The sequence below is a fragment of the Erithacus rubecula genome (assembly GCF_903797595.1).
Source record: "Erithacus rubecula genome assembly, chromosome: 5".
Taxonomy (NCBI): domain Eukaryota; kingdom Metazoa; phylum Chordata; class Aves; order Passeriformes; family Muscicapidae; genus Erithacus; species Erithacus rubecula.
This window is the reverse complement of record NC_136687.1, coordinates 54,973,782-54,993,785: the sequence shown is the minus strand read 5'-3', so window position 1 is coordinate 54,993,785 and position 20,004 is coordinate 54,973,782. Positions and strand designations below refer to the sequence as shown.

Below are 20,004 nucleotides of genomic sequence, written 5' to 3'. Positions count from 1 at the left end.
ATGAGTTTTTGTAGTTGGATTCTGTTGCTCTTTTTTTTTTTTTTTTTTTTTTTTTTCAAGTACAAAAACTAAACCCACAGTTCTTGCTGTTCTGAAAATGAGTTTTACTGTTGTCTCTGAAGTTAAACATTAACAATTTGCTTGCTGAACTTTCTCTAAAGATTACAGCAGGAACATTATTTTCTCTTAACCGGTTGGTAAAATTGCAAAAACAACAGTAAAAGGAAACTTTAGGTTGCTAGTACAATAAACACTCAGAACAACTGAAAATGACAATTTTACAAACAATACCTAAGCCTAAACTAATCCAGAAGACAAACATCTTCATGAAGGATTTGTGATGCAGGCTGCCAAGTGTGCCTAGATATCTCAGCTTGACAAATATGAAGCATTAACAGGAGCAGAGCAACTTCTCAAATGCAATTTTGTGCCCACACACCTGCTCTTTCTCCCCATTTGCCACCTCTCCCTTCCCATACAAGAATAAGGCAGCAAAAGAAATGGAAGGTGATCAACAGCTTCTGCACCTCAGCAGTAAAAGAGCTGGGGGCTGGCACTGCACACAGCAGCCACCACAGCTGGCAGGGAAGATGGGCTGCAAGAATTCTACCTCACCACTTTCCACAGATGGAAGTTTCCACCAGCTGTACTGATCTAAAATTCACCTTCTCTTCCCTGAATTGTCTATGCATAGGCAACTGTTTCGGGAAATCTTCTCCCAGCACACTCAGCAGCTCTTGTCTGCTCCCCACACAAGCATTCTGCTGGAAAGGCAGCTCTGTCTTAATCTATGTACTGTAACACCTCGTTTGGGAGTGATAATTGCCCCAGCCAGCCTCACACTTTTTTTTTATCATGGACACAGATGAACTGCAGCAGCCAAAAATTGCAAAACATAAAACAGCCAGTACATCTTCCACTATAACATACCACATAGAAAAGAAAATCTCTAGGCTGTGTTCAAGACTGAGCAGGAAAAGTACTCTCTTTTTTGAGGCTCCTGCACCTCTACAGGAACTCTTTTGTCATGCCAGTTGAGTAAACCAGCCTCTGCACCTCCAACCACCCAGCACCAAACCCAGCCCCTAGGATGATACCCTGCACTCTCTGGAGAACTCCTCCTCACTTCACTGCCCTCCACTTCAAGGAAAACAATGTCATTGCAGCATTCCCACATAACTTTAAGGATACACCTTTTCTATTGTATTTTAAGGGCATGTAAAAGCTTCATGCATTGTCTACTATGGCTCCTCTCTGAAAATAAGTGGCGAAGAGAATTTATGCACCTCATCTTGTTTCCTGCTCTTCATGCTGCCCCTTGCAGTTGTACTAGCAAACGACTTACTCCTAAAAAGCTACGAGGCCTCTCTTTGTAACAGATTTAGACACAGGAAAATTACATGACCTAAGGAAACACTCCCTTGTACACCAGCTCAAGTGTGCCATGACAATTGTACTTCAGAGTTCTCAATGGCATATTGCAAATTGGAATACCCAGTGCTAAAAAACCCCAAACCAACCAGAAAAATCCATTTCCCTGCAAGCACCTCTTTCTTCTGTGTGAGCATTTCAGCTGCAGGTCTGCCTCAGAGCAACCTCATGCTCAGAAAATCCAGGAAATAAGGAACTGCAAACTGAAAATCCCCAGCAGCCCACAAAACATGCCATAGATCATCCAGACATCTGGTTCTGCAGAGAAAAGATTTGTATTTCTAGGCAGGGCTAGTAGCAATCAAAACCAAAAGGTTTTCATGGGATGTTTTAGCTTTCAGTGGACAAACTCCCACAAGATAGTTTCAGCCCTTCTTGACCTCCATCAGCTGACTGGAACCCAGCATCACAAATACTGGTATTTGCCTGTATCAACAGGACCCATGAAACAACATATGAAAAGTGTCTTTACATCTGGCCTGAAAAGTGTGAAATGACACGGAATGAACTAAAGCTGCAACATTCAATGTCACCTCTCCTCAGGGAAAAGCTTCAGCTTCAGAATTTACTATGTTTTAAGTATAGATAAAGCCACAATTTATTTCTGCAGAGCATCACGTTTCTCTACTACAATGGGCAGTACAGCCTCCTCTCAAGACTCTTCTGGCTTTAGCTGGTACAACCTGGCTTTAGGGGGTGGAAACAGAGGGTTTCCCAGGCTGCTGTCCATCATTGCCCTTCCCTGCAGGGCTGACTCAGGAGAAAGAGCAAGATAAGCCCAGCAGGGATGACAGCTCAACACTCAGGTTTCATGTTGCTCTGACTGTGCACTGTATTCACCTATGTACAAAGATTAGGAAATTGCATTCGTCCTGCACACCAAAAATGATGCTAACCATGACCACACTGAAAGGCAAGTTACATATAAGACAACCCAAAAATCTTAGCATCCAAAACAACAAAATATTTCGTTTATCTTCCTACTGTAAATAAATGTAATCGACAGCATCTACCGACAATTTTAAATGACCACAAGCAGCCTGAGAAAAGCAGCCTGAGAAAAGCAGCCTGAATCTTAAAAAGAAGAGGCAGATAATAATCTGAAGAGCCTCAGCTTGCAATTTGCTGCAGTAGAGCAGATATTTTAATAAAGAAAGGAGCAGAAATGAGATGGGCTCTGTCAGCCTGTCCCACACTCCTCCCAAGGGTCCTGCCATATTCCCAGAGCAGCTGAACGGCACATGATGAACATCACACCACACTTGACAAGAAACTAAATTTGTCCCTATTCAGATCAGTTCTGCTTCTGCTCACAAGTTCCTGAATATACCATAAAAGCCTGACACAAGCCCTGTTGCCTGGGGACACCACAGGCATCAGATCACCCGTGCACTCCAGAAGGGAGCGCATAGAAAGCTACAGCTGCAAACCTACGGCTCAGCGAGCAACTTCAAAAACCCCCACAAGCCCACATTATTACACAAAACAACGCTAACTGGAGGATGGTTTCCCTGCCTAATAGCTCCAGATGTAAGCTACTTTCACCAGCTAATGGGAGAAGCTGATCGTTCTCAAACAGCTGAAATCGAACCATGCCCAACTCTGCCCTGTAACCATTTCTTAAGATCACGATTTTAAAGAATGCTGTGGCATCCATTTGCACATCAGTTCCTCAGCAGTTATCACCACTACAGTTTTTAAAATGCTAAGGAGCAGCAACGGGCAGGTTTCATCACCTTGTTTTCCTTGTCCTTCCACCCTTCAAAACTGTGAAGCCCAAATACTCTAGGTGAGCTGCTGAGGATCACAGCACTGAAGCTGAAGAAAGGATGCTGGATTTTCTTGTTTCCAAATAAGCATCCTCCCCTATGCCAATCACTTTCACTAGCTAAAGCAAGCAGCATGTGAGAAACAGAAAACGTGAGCAGATGGAGGAGTGCCTGAAGGCCTTGCACAGAGCGATACACAAAAACCACTACTGCGCTCGGTATCACACCACCTCATCAGTAATTTACTGAGCTTGCAAAAATTGCCTGTATTTTTTTGCAAAGCACAAATAAACACAGAAAGCTCGCCCGTTTCTTTTGTCAGCTACCTTGCAGAGTAAACCCTCTGACATGTTTTAGCAAAATGAATTCTGGAGACATGTGGCTTCTCAGTCCCGTGCAGTAGAGTTCTAGTTATCTATTGTGAATATTAATTCATCCTTTACTGGTGAATAAAAGCTTCTACACATCCACAAAACACTTTTTTTTTTTTTTTAAATGGGATGGATACCCCTGCAAACCTATACCATTGAAACAGAAATACCACAGGCTCTCTGGCAAATGCAACCTCTCTCCTATAGACTTATTTCTGCTGCTTATATGCACTCCTGCTCTCTTTAAATGACTTAAGCAATAATCAGAGATCTTAACACAGATCTTCAGGCATACAGAGTAGCCTCTGGACTCCCTGTGCTGAAATGCTCTGATGCAGTTTTACAGCTTGAGCACCTCACAGCATCCTGACAAAAGCAAAAGCCAACACACAGGATGGAGAAGGAAGGAGAGCACAGAATGACAGGTGCGTGTCCTGTCCCTATGTCTGTCTCAAATGGCAGGTGTGGGGCACGGTCCTTCCACCTGCCCTGCAGAATTCAGCCCCACGGTCCCAGCCCTTGGACCACCTTCCTCCCTTCAATCTGAGCCACTCAGTGTGTAACATTTTATTTTCTGCGCTGTTCACCTTACGGGTCAGGGATGCTCACTGGCCCCAGTGCCAGCTCTGCCCTCTCTTGGCCAGCTGGCTGAAGCTGGGGGCTACTGCTGGGACTGGGCTCTCACGTGGCCTCCTGCCACCCAGCAGAATGGCTGGGCGACCTCTGAGACACCAGGCATGTCCCTGGCCTTGGAGCCAAGCCAAGCTCCAGGGCCAGCCAGCATCCCTAGGATTTATGCTGCATCCAGCATGCGGTCCTATTACAGCAACGCTGATAATGCAGGCCAGTAAATCATGCAAAGGGATCATACAAAGGAAGAAAAAAGATGCTAGGAACTCAATCTTTACCTTTTTGTTAAGTACTCTTTATGTAAAATACTCCCAGTATTGGGAGGGTAGGCTGGAAGCTGGAGAAGAGCTCAGCTGTTAACCAAGCAATCAATCTTCCCCAAACCCCAGGGCTCTGTCCTTCTCCAGTTTGTAACTGGAAGCCAGCTCTTGACTTCAAACCTGCAGAAAAGCACCACTGTGAAAATCCACCGGGAGTGCCAAACTTATGTGTTGGAAATACTACCATCTTTTTTTTTTTTTTCCTGCCTGCAGAAAAGGGGAGCAGAGTGGCTGTTTGGTGTGGGACTAAAGAGCAAAAAGGAATTTCTCTCTTTGGCATTTCTGAAATGCCTATTAAGGCATCGTAAACGCTAAAAGGCATTTAACAGGTACCTTAAATAGCACTGCTCCATCAAGTACTACTGCTCAAGAAAAGCTGCCTCCCCCATGCTGAGTGTGAAATTTACTTTAGACAGGACACTCCCCCACTCCTCCCGAGAGCAGGCAAAACGCTGCTTCTTTAAAACCACAGCTAAAAAGTATCTAGCCAAGACCGGTGTAGTCGCTCGAATTTTGCTCCGTGACAGCAGCTCGCTCATTTCCGAGCTCCTCTGCTGAACCATTTTCCACCCAGCAGACACAGCCGGCTCTGCAGCCGGCCGAACAGAAACCATCCCCACCTCTAAAGCAATGACAGAAACCTGCGTGCAGGCGAGCAGAGACAAGCAAACGCGAGACAAGTCTGCACGGCACAACAGAGCCAATTTCAAAGAGCTTTTAAACACACAAGTCCACGGGGGAGAGGGAAATCAGTTTCAAGCGGCTTTTAACTTGTTAGACTGGGGGAGATGTGACAGGGAGCAATTAAGACTTTGCTTTTCCTGCTGGAAGAAAGTTTACGCTGGGAAGAGGGAGCGGGCACTTCGGTGAATAAAACACGCGGACAAAACCCAGGGGCTGGGGGTAAAACCGCACAGCCAACAGAGCCCGAGCAGGAGCCGGGGCATCACAAACCCAGCCCTCGGCGAGATGCACCGGGCGCGACCAAAGTTATTCAGTGCCGTACCTCGACTGGGCAGCCATCGCGGGGTTATCCTGCCAAGCGTCCTCTATCCATCAGCTCCGTCCGCAGCTGTCCAGGCTCTACCCCGCCGCCACAGCGCGCCGTCCCATGTGCCGGCCGCCGCCGCGCCGCGGCTCCCCCCGCCCGGGCGGCCGGCGCAGGGCCGGGGCTCGCTCATTTTGATCGACATCCGGGCGCCCGGCCCTCCCCCGGCCGCCGCCAGGGAGGGGGGCCGGCCCGGCCCCGCGGGACGGCCCCGCTCCGGCCCGCAGCCGCCAGGCTCCGGTGCCGCTGTCTGCCGGGGCTGCGGCTCCGCTCGCTGTCCCCGCAGTGCCCGGAGCGGCGGGACCGGCGGCAGCTCGGGCTCCGCGCCCGGCCCGAGCCCGCCTCCCCCTGCCCGGCCGGGCGCTCGTGGTACGGCCCGGCCTGTGCCCGTGCGGGAGGGCCGAGCTGCCCCGCGCCGCTGCTGAGGCGCTGCCCGCGGCCCCGGGCCCGGGGCTGCTCCGCCAGCCGGGGCCGCTCCGCCAGCGACCCTGCCCGCCGCCGCCGCAGGGGCGCTCCTGCGCCGGCTGCTTCGGGCATTTGCCCTTTTGGTTTTGTGGGTTTTTTTCTTTCTCTCTCTCTATTTTTTTTTTTTTTAATTATTAGTATTTGTATAATTAAACGTTTTTTTCAAAATTTCGGAAGTTCCGAGACCTTCGAAGCGGGCGCGCAGCCCAGGTGTCCGCACGATGCGGCAAAGGGAGTCCTGAGAGCGCTGCTAAAGCCAGAGTTGGAATTGCAGGCTGAGAAACCTTTGGGAAAAGGCTTGTTGGCAGATACAGGGAGAAGGGTTTAAACTTTATTGTTTTCCTATTCCAGATAACCTTTATGGCAATCTTGAGTCTGAGCTATCTCCACAAAGATTAAATAAAATTCGTATCAGCTCCTTCAGGCAGAACAAAAGATACGGAAATAAAATATATGCTCTAGATTTTCCACAACAGCTAAGCTTTCTCCAGGAAAAAAAAAAAAAAAATTGTTTGCTCTCACCTAAAGTTTCTAGCACTTTTACACCTGCCCCCCTTCAAAAGCACTTAAGTGCATCGGACAAATTAAAACGTTTCTCCAAAGAAAGCTGTCGGAATATGTCCTGTCAGTTGCCGGCTCCTCCCTCATGTTTGTTTCCAACATCTGCAGACTGCAGCTTTTCTCACCTGTTTCTATTCCCTGATCAGGGATACAAGTTTCTCCTCTTCCCCCTTTTTCTAAGATGTATTGCAAACTGAAGGAAAATGTCTCCACTAAGTAAAGTACAAACAAAACAAAACAAACAAAAAAAAAAGCTCTTTGAACTCTTCAGCTCATCGTAAGCTCAGAAATGCACTACTGAGCTCTCTGTCTTAAAAACCTATCAGGAAAAGCTTCCTACACGTGACCATCATTCCAAATAGCATTTAAGCTGTATATAAGATTTGAAGATCCATTCATATCTACCTCTGCATTGGATGAGAATGCAGTTCTCCAGAGATTAAGCTAGTGATTTAAACTCTTGACAAAAATGCAAATCCACCCAAAAACCAAACAAAGGTGTGCAGGAAGCCTGGATGCCATTGTTACTTAATTGTGAACTCCTGCAAAGGCCAGACTACCAACCTCAGGCATCGGTGGTAAAGCACAGGCTGTGGGTACATTAGGTTTCTTTGAAATCCCCTCTCACTGCCCGTAGACCTGCCTGTATCTGGACATGTTGACCACAAGGAAATTAAAAAAAAAAAAAAAAAAAAAAAGACCCAGAAGTGTCAAGCGTGAAGCAACATTATTTCCAGATACTGATACATTGCCATAAAAATTACCTACAGCACCTACTGCAGGAGGGAGATTCGTAGCTCTCTGCTCACCACTAACCGTGCTGGCCATATCTGAGTGTTGGGTCAGGAAGGGGAATGCAGCATTCCTTAACCCCAGAAAAAAAAAAAAAAAAAAAAAAAAATAGAACATGATATTATACTAATAAAGGGATGATAATTCCTTAAGTTTGTGGGACAGATGCCAGAAGCTTGTAGTGTTGTGAAACAATTAATGAAGAAGGAACACATACCAAACAATAGTAAAATCATTAGAATAAAGACGTGGTCGGTAAGCTTTCCTGAAATACATTTGCTGTAAAGTAAAACATGTATTTGTTTATACACAGAAAGAGGTCAAATTCATGCCCTTACCATGCTGCTCAAAACATCTCATTGCAGGGCACTGCATCAGGTTTTTAAACAGACACACCCCCCTACCTTCACTGCCCAAGAGTCACTGCTGGCCTTTAATTAACACGTTCTCCCAGCTCTGTTGACAAGAAATCCATCTTGCCGCTGCCATTTATTGCCGCTGATGAGTCCCTCGCATTTGGAGGTGAAAAGGGTCCAGTGGATATTGTGTTTCCCAGCCTGAGGGAGCCGTGGGTGGCCTTTTCATTTGCAAAGGGCACTTGTGCACCAGGTCAGAAGGCAAGGACCGTGCTCCACAGAGGCTCTGCTGCCCCAGCCCGGCAGAACAATCCCTGACCCCTGAGCCCCTCTGGCTGTCAGGCCCTTCTGCCTTGCATCTCCCTGCTACTCCACAGATAGCCAGAGGCTGCACATCTGCAGAGCTGCTTGTGTTCTGGCCATCCCAAACTACACTAACCTGCCAAGGGCTCGATTCTCTGGTGTCTTTCCCCACCGTAGGCAAGGAGCCAAACACACTATAAACGCTGTAAAGCAAGGGCTACAACCATAATGCACAGGGTTTCAGGAGTTCCACATATTTGGAGGAGTTGGTTAATCTCACCCTCAAACTCCTGCCTCCAAAGTTGAGCTGGAAAGTGAGCAAAACTCAGAAACCCATCCAGGCAAGCACACACAAAAACCAGCTCAACAAGGTAAATGAAGCTGTGAGAAATGACGAGTCTGAAGAAGGCTGAGGCAGCAAAACTCTCTGCTAGCCCTGATTCAGCAAAGCATGTCCCTGTAGACTTGTTTTATTGCACCTCCTTAACCTTAGCACTTTCCAGAACCACAGCTGACTGCCAGGAGCACATCCTTGCTGGGTAAATCCTGGAAAGCATTGGATTTCACTGGGTCTAATCCACACAGTGTTGCTACAGAGAGGTTAAAGGAGCTGCAGGGCAAAGGAAAGAAACAGCTAAGTACAACACTGAAAAAAGGGGTAGGGAGGAGTAAAACCAAAAGGATATGTTGACTTTAACAAAGAAGACTAACTTGGGTGCAGCCTGTTATGCAAGTAATTGCTCTACAGATGTTAGGAATCAAACTTTTCTGAAAAGAGAGGAAAACAACTCTTCATCTTTCAATATCTAAATTGAAGAAAACAGATTTTAAAAAGAAACCACCTTCTCACAGGCACCAGACTGTACTAGAGGCTACACCCTACTAGCTTTTGGCAGCTAACAGGAGCAATTTCCATCATCTTACTTGGCATTACTCACTTATCACTCAGAATGCCTTAAAATGTTCCATAATGCCTATGAACTTTCACAAGTTAAGGTTCATTCCTTGCAGATGTATTGCCAAAAAAAAGAAGTTAGATGTACTTTGGAGAGTGATAGCAGGTGGTATGAGGGTAGAGCACACTGGCAGCTGTAAAGATCTAAATGAGAAACAAATGGAAACTGCATAAAAATTACCCTTGGGGAGGTTGGGCAGGGATAGAATAATAAATTTTGCAAGTTATATGTGTCTGAAATCCTCATTGTCCAAACTTCCAAAGAATTATTCCTGCAAGCACTATACCCTAAGCATTATGACTGTGTGAGGGTCCCACTGAGATTCAGTATCCAGCACTGATCATTTCTCAACAGATTCAAGTTACAAAAGGCATCGTTTGTTTGGTAAAAGACAGCACATTAAATTTAAAGCTCCTTCCACTCACTGGTTATGATTCTTGCATTGAGGGGGGGGATTATTTATGTTTAAACCACCTCGACATTTGTTATAGCATCTGGGAAGCCAAGATTTCAAGTTAATTCCTAGTTATTGCTGCTGTTCTGCATGTCTGTAAATTCCATTATGAAGGTTCAGTTTGTGTCAGCTTCTCTAGAAGAGAAAAAACAGATATTCAATGTCTCTTTTACAAAAGAGCAGCACATTGTACACCATAGATGCTACCCAAGCTTTGCTTCAACAATCAAAAAGGCCAACCCAAAACATGCTTTCTTGGAGTCAACAGTGGGAAAAAGGAAAGTCAAGCAAGCAAACATGAAAAGTCTTCAGTTTCCAAAGCAGCAAGTCATTCCAGTGAACAAAAAATGAAATCTAAACATTTTTTTTTCCTCCTTCAATGTGTGTCTGTGGGTGCACACTCTGCATTTAGGTTTGTGTGTGTTACATCCAAAATCTCCATTTTAAATTAGCTCTCCAAAACAATTTTGTACTGCAAAACTAAAATACAGAATACTCGCCCCCAACACTCCTACAGGGATTTTCAGAGTTGTGTGAATCCCTAGATTCTTCCTAGCAGCCTAAATCACCATTCAGTTATAATTATGTTCAGTGAAATACTACACAACAGGAAGTTTATGTGGAACCTAAAGAACAGATTGCTTACCTGAGGCAGCAAATCATTTGACTTTTTGATGTGTACTAGGCTGACAGCTTTTTCCACATACAATTCCCACTACTGATAGGCTGAGGCACACAGTTCAAGAAGCTGAGTTCAGGGAACTCTTGTAAATGCTGGGAATTCTCCTGTAAACACTTCTTTTGGTTTCAGAGAGACTTCTAAGAGCCACACAGATCATAATGAATGTTTGCAGAATTTTGCCTTAACTGTCAAGAAACAACAAAATAGATTTAGTAATTGCCTGTCTGGAACTGCAAGGCAGGAGAAGCTGCCATGTGTTGTTGGCTCTCATGGCAGGTTTTCCAAAGGACCATTCTGCTGCCAAAGCCAGCATCTCTGCTGAGCTCTTCAGCATTCCTCACAGGGAACTCAGCTGCAACTGGAGGAGGGACACTGGCTGGAGATCTCTGAGGACATGCTATGCATGGCCAGCTGGCAGTCACTGACAGTGCCCCTAAACATGCAAGCCAAACATGTGGATCATGTGTAGCTAAGAGATCCATTTTCCCCTTCTCCCAGCAGTGATGCTCCATTTCAGGTCAGCTCCTAAAGAGAACTTCAGGCTTGGCCAAGAGCATGACAAATGAGGCTACTGCTACTAGCTCCAGGATATTTTGTTCAAGTTTAAGATTAAATGTTCTGTTAGGGCCCTCTCTTCAGACAACCAAATAGGCCTTCTATGAATGTCAACATTCATGAAAAGAGGAAAAGAGAAAAAACAAACATTAAAAGGACAGCTATAGATTAAAAAGTAACACTGGATAAAAATTCAAAGCAACAATGTTCAGGAAGCAAGGAGAAAAGAGAAGGGAAAGGAACCTGTAGCAATCAAGCTCCTCATGTCACTATAAGGACACCTCAGCAGAAGCAAAGTCTCCAACAAGATGAAATAGGACAGAAAATGTTTACATTTCAATTTGTGACATTCTTTTGCAGCGTGCCACATTCCTGAGGGAGCAAAATCACTTCTGGCAGGGGTCCAGGCTATAGGAGCTTTATGTGAAGCCTTGTAAACCAACCCACTTAGGGCAACTGAGACGAAACAGGAGCACAGGCGCTTTGATGATTTGGTGATTAACACCAGGTGAGGAACCATCAGACAACCATTCTGCAAGCACAGAAGGAGGGGCTTCTTCAGCCCAAGCAGAGACTTCACATTGTAATAACACAGGCAGATGGAGATGCACACACAGATGTGACTGCACAGGGTGTGGGGGAAGCCTGCTCTGCTGCCAGCTCATCTTAACACAGCTAGAAAGCATGTGAGCAGCCAGCAGAAAAATCTGGATTTCACTGCACAATCTTAACAAGTTTGGCAAATGGCTCTGGCAGTCAGGTTTTCAACCACACTGATGCTCCATGGAGTTGTGTGAGCATTATTAACCTGATGTATTTCCCCAAGTTACAAATGCTTTTGCAACCAAGTTATGTTTCAGTTCCTGGGAGAGTTACTGAAGAAATCCTCCTGAGGTCTAACACACCAAAAAAAAAAAAAAAATCAGATTTGGGAAAATCCAGAATGGATTCACCAAGGGCAAGTTGTGCTTGACAGAGCTGATCACCTTCTGTGGCAAAGGAACTGCTCAGCCCAAGAGGGGCAGGCAGTGCACATTGTTACCTGAATTCTCCAGGGATTTTAATATTGTTTCCCACAGCCTCAGGAAAAGGACACATCATGGTCTAGGAAAGTGGTCCTGGCAGTGGGTGGGGAGCTGGCTGTCAGGAAGCACCAGGAGGTGCTGGCAAGCAGCTCCTCTTCAGGCTGGTGACCTGTCACAGGTGGGGTCCAACAGGGATTGATATTGGGCCCAAGAACTGTAATATCCTCACAAGTGATCTGTGTGATGGGACCAAGTGCACCCTGGTGAGGTTTGCCAGGTGGGGAAACAGGCACTTCAGAAGGGAGACTCACCCTGCAGGAAGAGCTGGACAGTCTGGAAGAGTGGGTCTTTTGGGTTACCTGAGCTAACATGAGCCCTATGAAGTCCAACAAGGACAAGTGTAAGGTCACAGAAGCTGCTTGAAAGACCATGGTAAGAACTAGACAGAGGATGTTTTTAAACAAGCATTTCACTTTGATTAGACCCTTCATAAGGACTTTGCTAGAATTATGATTGCTCAGCACAATTCCTTTTTGGATTCCTCTCCTGGATGAGCTGATTCATACACAGTGAGTGAGACAACTTTATGTTCCAGAGAAAGGGGAACATTTTGAAATGCCCTTTGTGGAATTCACTTCCTTCTATTCACCTCTTTCATCTATGCTGAGCTCCTTTCAGCTTGAAGGTGAATTTTTACAAAAACTAATTGGAATGTAGCATCATCTACCTCTCCACATACATAATATGAAAAATTTCTCATGTAAGGTGCAGATTTGTGCTCTCACCTAGGGCCAAAACCACTGGCAAATCTCAACAAATTAAGTGAATGAGACAACTGGACAACATGGCACAGTCAGACTGCACAATAAATAGTGCAAGGGAAGCCAGGAGGTCTTGAATTATAAGGTACCTATGTGTTTCCCTTGATTGCACTTATTTTCTGCTCAATTCCATAACCTTGTCAAGCAAAAGAAGGTTATTGTATCTCTAGGAGCCTCAGATACCATGTCCAAATTCAGAAAACAAGTTCTCAAAACTGCATTATCCCTATCTGCTATAAACAATCAAGTCACTGGTCACCCAAGAGACATATCAATAATGTCTCTCTCACAAGATAGTAATAAAAAGATAAAGATAAAAGATAAAGTGATTTGGAGGTGAAGAAGGTAAGTGTTCTTGAAGTAAATAAAGCAATCCTCCCTAGTTGTACACCCATGTGTGTTGGACATAAATCCCTTGGGCAAATGTTTCTGTTGAATCCTGTGCTGAGAAAATGCTGATTTCTAAAGCAACCATCAACATGCCAGGGCTACACATCATTAGACAAGGAGTTTATGTCCAAAGTCCTGGGACCAAAAGGCCCAAGACAAGTAGCCTGAGCTGCTGGGAGCACAAAGCAGTCATGTTAAGGACTTATCACAGCAAACAGAATTGAGAATGCTTATAGCGATACAGGGATTTGAAACAAACAAAACAAAATTTAATCTCTGCTGGGAAAAAAATGCAGCTGTGCATGAAAAAAGCAGGTTACAGAAAGGTGATGAATGCAGAATAATTATCATATGAATGGACAACCTTGCAGGGCTCACATAATTCCTGCCTAAATCTAACCTTGTTTGCTAGTGCTTTATGAATCCCTGAGAAAAGCAAAGCAGGTAGCTGTGCTTCAGGGAATTATTTCCATTATGGGACTGGGTAACATGAGCAGATTGTGCTGATGGGGAGACTGGCAGTGCTCTAGAAACACTACCATTGAGGAAATGCCTCCTAATAACCACTCACTCTCCTGCTATCTGTAGCATCAGCACGATAATCTTTTCATAGCAAAACTGGGAACTCTGTGTCATTACACCAAAAGCCAGCTTTAGGAGGAGCCAGGCATGTCACCTCTGCTTCAGAGCATGCAGCACCTGTTAAAGACAGTGAGGGGACAAACAGACTTGACCTTACTTTATAATTTCATTTAGTGTAAATGAACATTTTTCTCCTGGAGGCATCAACTTGACCCAGACAAGTTATTTTAATTACCAGGTCAGAGGTCACTGTTCTTTGAGACATTATTAGTCCTCGTTAGAAGAACTAAGTTTTAAAAAGCCTTGTCACACACTAGGACTGTACTGAACACTGCAGAATCTAAAGACAGATTTGAACATAGGAAACCCACAACTGTGGGGACTATGCCCTGTGACCTTTATCCAGCAGTAGGCTACACACAGGAGATACAGGGAAATACAAGGAAAGTTCTGCTCCACTCCCCACAACTCAAATCCAGGGTATTTTTAAACCTACAAATGTTTGACAAGAGAAAATTTATTTCCTTGACAAGTGCCAAAGGAGCTGTAGAGAAAGTGACCCCAGTCTACAGTGCATAGCCAAGAACTCTCTTGCTTTATCCTCTAACCCTGTCCAGCTTCCAAAAGGCTACTGCAGGCTTGCTCAGCACATCAAATTTGGCTTACTCACCTCAAGGAGACAGAGAAATTGTTACACACCAAATGCTCAGCACACTCCAATTTCAGTGGACTTAGCCTGAAAGCTCAATAATCTTAGAGGTGGAAACAAAATCAAGCTCCTTTACTGAAGCTTTGAGTTCCACCTCTGACAAAACTTCAAGGAAAGAACAGGAACTTGAGGGGGTTTAAATGGGATATCCCAGTGTATCTGTTCTTGAGAACAGTGCAGAAATATCCAATCTGGCTTTATAGAGAGTTGAGAAGGCAAAACAGACCATACAAAACTCCTTGTTACTGAATACCAGTGACCAAGTTAACTTGTTTAGAGACAATAATTTGTTTGGGAATCTGGCTATTGTACTGAAGTTACAGTCAAAGCCCTACCTGAGAGAATTTTTGACTATGGAGGTCATTGCAGTACAACAAGGAATATGAAATTCATTTCCTAGAACCCACTTGAGGAAATTAGCAATTAAATCTGCTCCCAGTCCAATGATTTATCCTTCAAGTCACGTTCTCATAGCCAGCAAGATCTTTCCAGCACCTCATTAAAACAAAACCAATCGCCCTTTTCCTAACATCTCATTAAGAAGCAAAGTTCCCTGCAGAGCCCACTGGGCAGGCCAACACAAAGCACCAGGAATTAAGCCCAAGAAGTGATGTTCAGATTGGGGTCTGAATGTTAGTCCCAGGATGTGGTGTTCTGCCTTTTTGTTTGTTTGTTTACCCAAAGCAGCAGTAGAAATTCTGTCATCCTGTCCACAGCAATACAAGACTTTCCATAATTGTTATTATCAGTTTTGTCAGAAGATGACATCAACTGGGTGGACCAATATGTGTACCTGCAAGAGATGTGTATGGGCCAAAATTTCAGACACAAATGGTCATTTTCATCTTCGCTCTCTCATGGGAGAAACGTCCCACTCCACAAATTCTCCGATGCCCAAAAGATGTGATAGATTCATCATTGTTAAACATAACACCTTCATCAATCAACACTCCACTCACTGGCTAGGTCACTTGAAATTGAATGGGACTTTCCTCCAGAAGGAATTTTCCAAAAGATGGAGTCTAGAAGTTTAGTTTACCTTGAATTCCAACCCAGTGGCTGTGCTCCAGTTTGCAGCAAACTCTACTCAGAGCCATCTACCATGGGAGCTTGTTACCTCATCATGTATTTGTAAGTCTGTTCTTCATTCTCTTTTCAGTATATCCAATAAAGCATTTATTTGTATCAGCCACTTTTTGTCAGCATTTTCTTTCCTAGTGTTGAGTTTGCCTTTTCTTCTCTGCTGGCTCACTCATTCATTTATTTGCTACTTTGCCCAGCCAGGAGAATGTCATTCTCTGAATGAATATTTGGGGAATGACCACTCTTAATATTCAGAGCCCTTGCTATGATGCCCTCTTGAAGCTGCTTAAATGCTGAGTAACATTTCCCTGAATTTACCTCTGAGGTCAGCTGCACTGAGAAGGCAGCACAGGACAGATTCTTTCTCCACTTCAGCTGTATTAATATCCACAAGTCATTTGATGTTTGCCCCAGGTAATGTCTTGTCTATCAGTGGTTGTTACAAATTCAGACTTCCATCCAGATGATGGTTCTTCTTTCCCCCCACACAGATAGTTTTAGAAGGACTTCAGCTATAAGGAAAGAGACTGCTCAAAAGCATTCAAGTAACAACAGAAACAAGCCCTCAAAACAGTATCCAAGGAACAACTGGAATTCCTCTTTTGTTGCCTTTCTTCTGCAGGCAAAGATCAGCAAGGAAAACAAAGATATGATAAACTACTAATGGTACAGGGCTGCTTATGTGGCAAAGTGTTTGTGCTTCTGTCAGCTAATTCTGGCTGGAAAAACAAAAAGATTATTTCTCTCTTGGGTTAACACACAGCATCAGTTCTTTAATTAGAACTATAATGGATTATATATCAGTTTTTTTCCCTAGTCTGGTAAACTTCCTGCTGAAAATCAGATACCTATATAAAGGAAAATCCCTTTCAGCTGGAGCATGTTCTGGATGCTTACTCAGCAAGACATCCCAATTCTTAAAAAAAAAAAAAACAAACCAAAAAAAACCCCTCTCAAATATAGGCTGGAAATCATACAGTCAGCATAGTAAGAAAGCACACAGCAATTTTCCTTTCAAGAAACTAGGCTTCTCATTTCTACAAAGGGGGCATAAAGATTTTAAGTAATCTAATCCTTTGAAGAAAAAGATGAGCATTGGTGCATATTTCCAGCCAGATTTTCCACAGAAACCAAGTTTAAGCCACCCCACCGCATAAGCACATCCATTTTTTTGTAATGAGTCTTGAGCTGTGGGGTCTGTTTGAACCAAACTGACCACATCAGGTGTCACAGAGGGGAAGTTCCACCTGCATACCAGAAAACAGACAACCTTCCAGTGTCCTCAGCAAGTGTCAGAGTATAGAGCATTCAATCTTTATTCAATATTCTATTCCTCAATGTTGAGACAAAAAACCCAAAGAAATTAGAGAACTTCTCAAAAGAGGCCAATGCCACCTTTCACCACACATACATGATTTCTCAGAAACACCTGAATGCTTTGTGTGTGTGCATGTGTTTCTTTTTTTTTTTGTGCTTATCTCTGCTTTTTTTTTTTTTTTTTTGTGTATATGTGTGTATTTGTCCTTTTTCTGAGGAAGGGGAGGTTAGGTCAAGTTAGTCATCCTCTGCTTTTTTGTGTGTCCACCATTAAAAGGAAATTTGGTACAGCACACAATACCACAGATCATCATCATGTCTGTGAGGACAAGCAGCAAAATCTGGAACCTTTTCCTGATTTGTGTTTCCCATAAGCTATAATCTGATGCCAGCTGCTTGTGCTGTACTTGGCTCCATGCAGCAGGTTATAGAAAATCTGTTCCTGTTTCTACATTGTTTGGCATGTACCTGGAAACATTTAAAAGAAGAATTTAACTGCCTTGACCATACTGTCTGGTTACCATAAGATTTTTTTTTTTGTTTCTAAAACCCAGATATGCCCAAACCCTCTGAACTCACTATTTCTGTTAAAGCAGCAGCAATGTATTAACTAGCTGTGTTTACTTACTTTGCCTGTATACAACTGTTGTCCTAAAAAATCTTCTGTCTTCAGTTTATAGCTCCTTCATATAGGTATACTGCCAACATGGCTAATCAATTTGCCTCTGCTTCTATCTACACAGAATTAATTTTCCTTCCTCAAATTATGCTGCTCTGAAAAATGCACAATTTTGCTGTTATGCTGGAGGGAATAAAATACACAGTATTACTGACAAGTGAAAAAGGCTCTTCTTTTTAAGTCACACTATTGCAAGGCAGTGCAAATTGCCTCAGTTTTGGGACACTGGAATACTTTGGGCTACTATTTTGAAGAGTCAAAACCTTGAATAATAACCAGCCTCTGAACTTACTTCCACCACTTCAATGCAGAATGCTGTTAAATTAGGACTTTTACACCATTCCTGACAGAACAAAATTTCAGTTCTGGCAGATTGCTGGGACAGGAATATTGCCCAATATTGCCCTCAAATGGCCACCTGAGGCTGATGGCATTTATTCACCATCTGAGGCTCTCATAGACCTTAAAATTAAAATTTTCTATCAGAATAGTTATGATTGTTTACGTATCACTAAGCCACTGAACTACTTAGAATCTGATATCCTCCCTCCAACCTCAAGCCTGGCTGCCTCATCAGAGAGCAGAGCAGGTTACATTGCTGTCAGAACATTGCTGCAGCAGGGCAAACACACCCCCCAAAAACGTGATATGATCTCAATGCCCAGGTGTGCTGAAAAACAAGGAGGGGGGAAAATAAACCCTTCTTTTCACCATAGTGGGGAAACTCTCCAGAAAGGAGCCCACAGTTCTGTCATATTTTTCAAACAGATACTGAAGAACAGAAGGACACTGAAAACTTAAAATGTGCACAGCCCTTATGTCATAAGGGCAGCAACCACAGGGAATTATGCCATGGCAGGCCAAGAAAGATCAGTCACAAGGACACAAAAATACCCAGACCCACTGTGATCAGTGTACATTAGGTATATTTTTATTTACAGAGTAGAGATGCCTAATCAATTATAAGGTTAGACATCCAATAATTCAGCTTTTTTGTGTAAAAGTATATAAATATATACATGAAATTCTATGAAGTAAACATTATTAACTGTGATACAGTTAACATTCACTACTATCCTTATGCCAACAGGTATCTCTTAAATGCTGATTTCAAGATACCCTCTATAAAATAACTGCAATTGTACTAGAAGGGCAAAAATTCTGTGCCATGAACAAGCTTTCAATAGAGACTAGTAAAATGTCTTTGTAATAAAGTTTGCCAGGATAAAAATACTGCCTCATCCCTCCCACTTCCCCACCCTGTAAGAAACAAATACCCCAAAACAGTTGCAGAATTGCAGGAAGTAGTATAGGATTACTTTTTTCTTCTTTATTTTTCTTTTTAAATTAAAATATTTTTATTTCTGTATTTTATGACATATTAAGGAAGCTGCAAAAAAAAATGCAGCTTTATTAAATATTGTTGTACAAAAACCTCACATGTGCATCCATGGGGCTGAAGACAATAGTGGTATTGTATGAGCTATCCCTTTCCCTCAGAATTATATATACCTTATTTGGAATGATGGAGAGACTTTATAGAAAAGACACTGGACAGCAACTGAAGAAAGGGATTAGAAAATTATTGGCAGGACAAATAAAATGCTCCAGAGTCTCTCAACCTCCTTGCTTCCTCATTTTAAATGCAACTTCTGCTTCAGTATTTTATTTGTCTCTCTGTTGTTCTTCGTGCTGGAGACGGTTCAGGACATAAAGGACAACTTGATAGCAGAAAATGTACTGATCCTGTAAGGAAAAGGAAATTACAGAACATATGAAAAATGCCTGCACCACCTAAGTGCTCTCACTTGCACTTCACAGTTGCATAGCACTTTCAATACTAATTATACTATTAAGCAATAAAACCACCACCACCATCAAATCCCAAAGAAAACAAAAGACCCCTCACAATAAAAGACCACTAACAACAAAAAACCCAAACAAACAAAAAGGCCACAGTGGAAAAATACACAACCTAAACTTACAGCAAATACAGACACTCCTCTGTCACCAAAGATATATTTCACATGGGACATTTATCCTTCTTTCACACCAAAATCACTTAAAGGAGACTAGGCACTTGACGTAAGTAGAAATGAATACAGCAAGTGAATGTCAAAGACTTGCATCAATGCCAACTAATACAGAATTCAGAGGACAGTGGAATTTCTTACCTTAATCTCAGTGATAGAAGTGTGGGGGCTGATACATGTTTTGGGGTGTGAAGTGGGGAGGGGGCTGATAGTTTACTGGTCTGATTTAATGGGCTTTTTTGACTATGAATTCACAATTCTTCCCCATTCAAAGAAAAAGTGCAGATTTTAACAAGACCTTGACATGACTATGTCTGAAGTTAATTAGCTCTAGATCCAGATTATTCCTAAAAAATTGAACCTCTGGCTGAATATCTTCCCAAAGGAGATCTCAAGATCTCTGATAGTATCAATGATTCACAGCAGCTAGTTAGGCCTTCTCTTCAGTTTGTAATGCAACTTCAAACCAAAAAAGCTTAGCTGACCTCCTCTACAGAAACATGCTTTTGAAGATGAAAACTCACAGGTTTTTTTTAAACACAGATCAAAACAATACAGTATGATAAAAATGGCTTATATTTATAAATGTTAAATACATCCTGCAACTAATTTGATTTAATTCTTGTGGCACAAATATCACATTACAGTGCACAAAGACAATTGGTGTGCATT

At 43.2% G+C, this 20,004-nt stretch overlaps 2 protein-coding genes across 7 annotated transcripts in view; both read right to left on the bottom strand.

Annotated features, from left to right (window-relative positions):
• The window catches only part of AFF1 (ALF transcription elongation factor 1), a 67,188-nt gene extending 61,215 nt beyond the window's left edge, over positions 1-5,973 (bottom strand). Inside the window, exon 1 of one of the 2 annotated variants that reach the window (XM_079307231.1) lies at positions 5,528-5,973. In XM_079307231.1, the coding sequence (XP_079163357.1) occupies positions 5,528-5,544 (17 nt within the window). In that variant the 5' untranslated portion in view covers positions 5,545-5,973. The remainder of the gene's footprint in view (positions 1-5,527) is intronic. The other variant, XM_079307232.1, reaches the window with a different exon arrangement.
• Positions 5,974-18,208: 12,235 nt separating this feature from the next.
• Positions 18,209-20,004, bottom strand: part of PTPN13 (protein tyrosine phosphatase non-receptor type 13) — a 109,354-nt gene continuing 107,558 nt past the window's right edge. For all 5 annotated transcript variants that reach the window (XM_079306478.1, XM_079306475.1, XM_079306476.1 and 2 more), the window contains one exon: positions 18,209-19,045. In XM_079306478.1, coding sequence (XP_079162604.1) covers positions 18,965-19,045 — 81 coding nt within the window. In that variant the 3' untranslated portion in view covers positions 18,209-18,964. The remainder of the gene's footprint in view (positions 19,046-20,004) is intronic.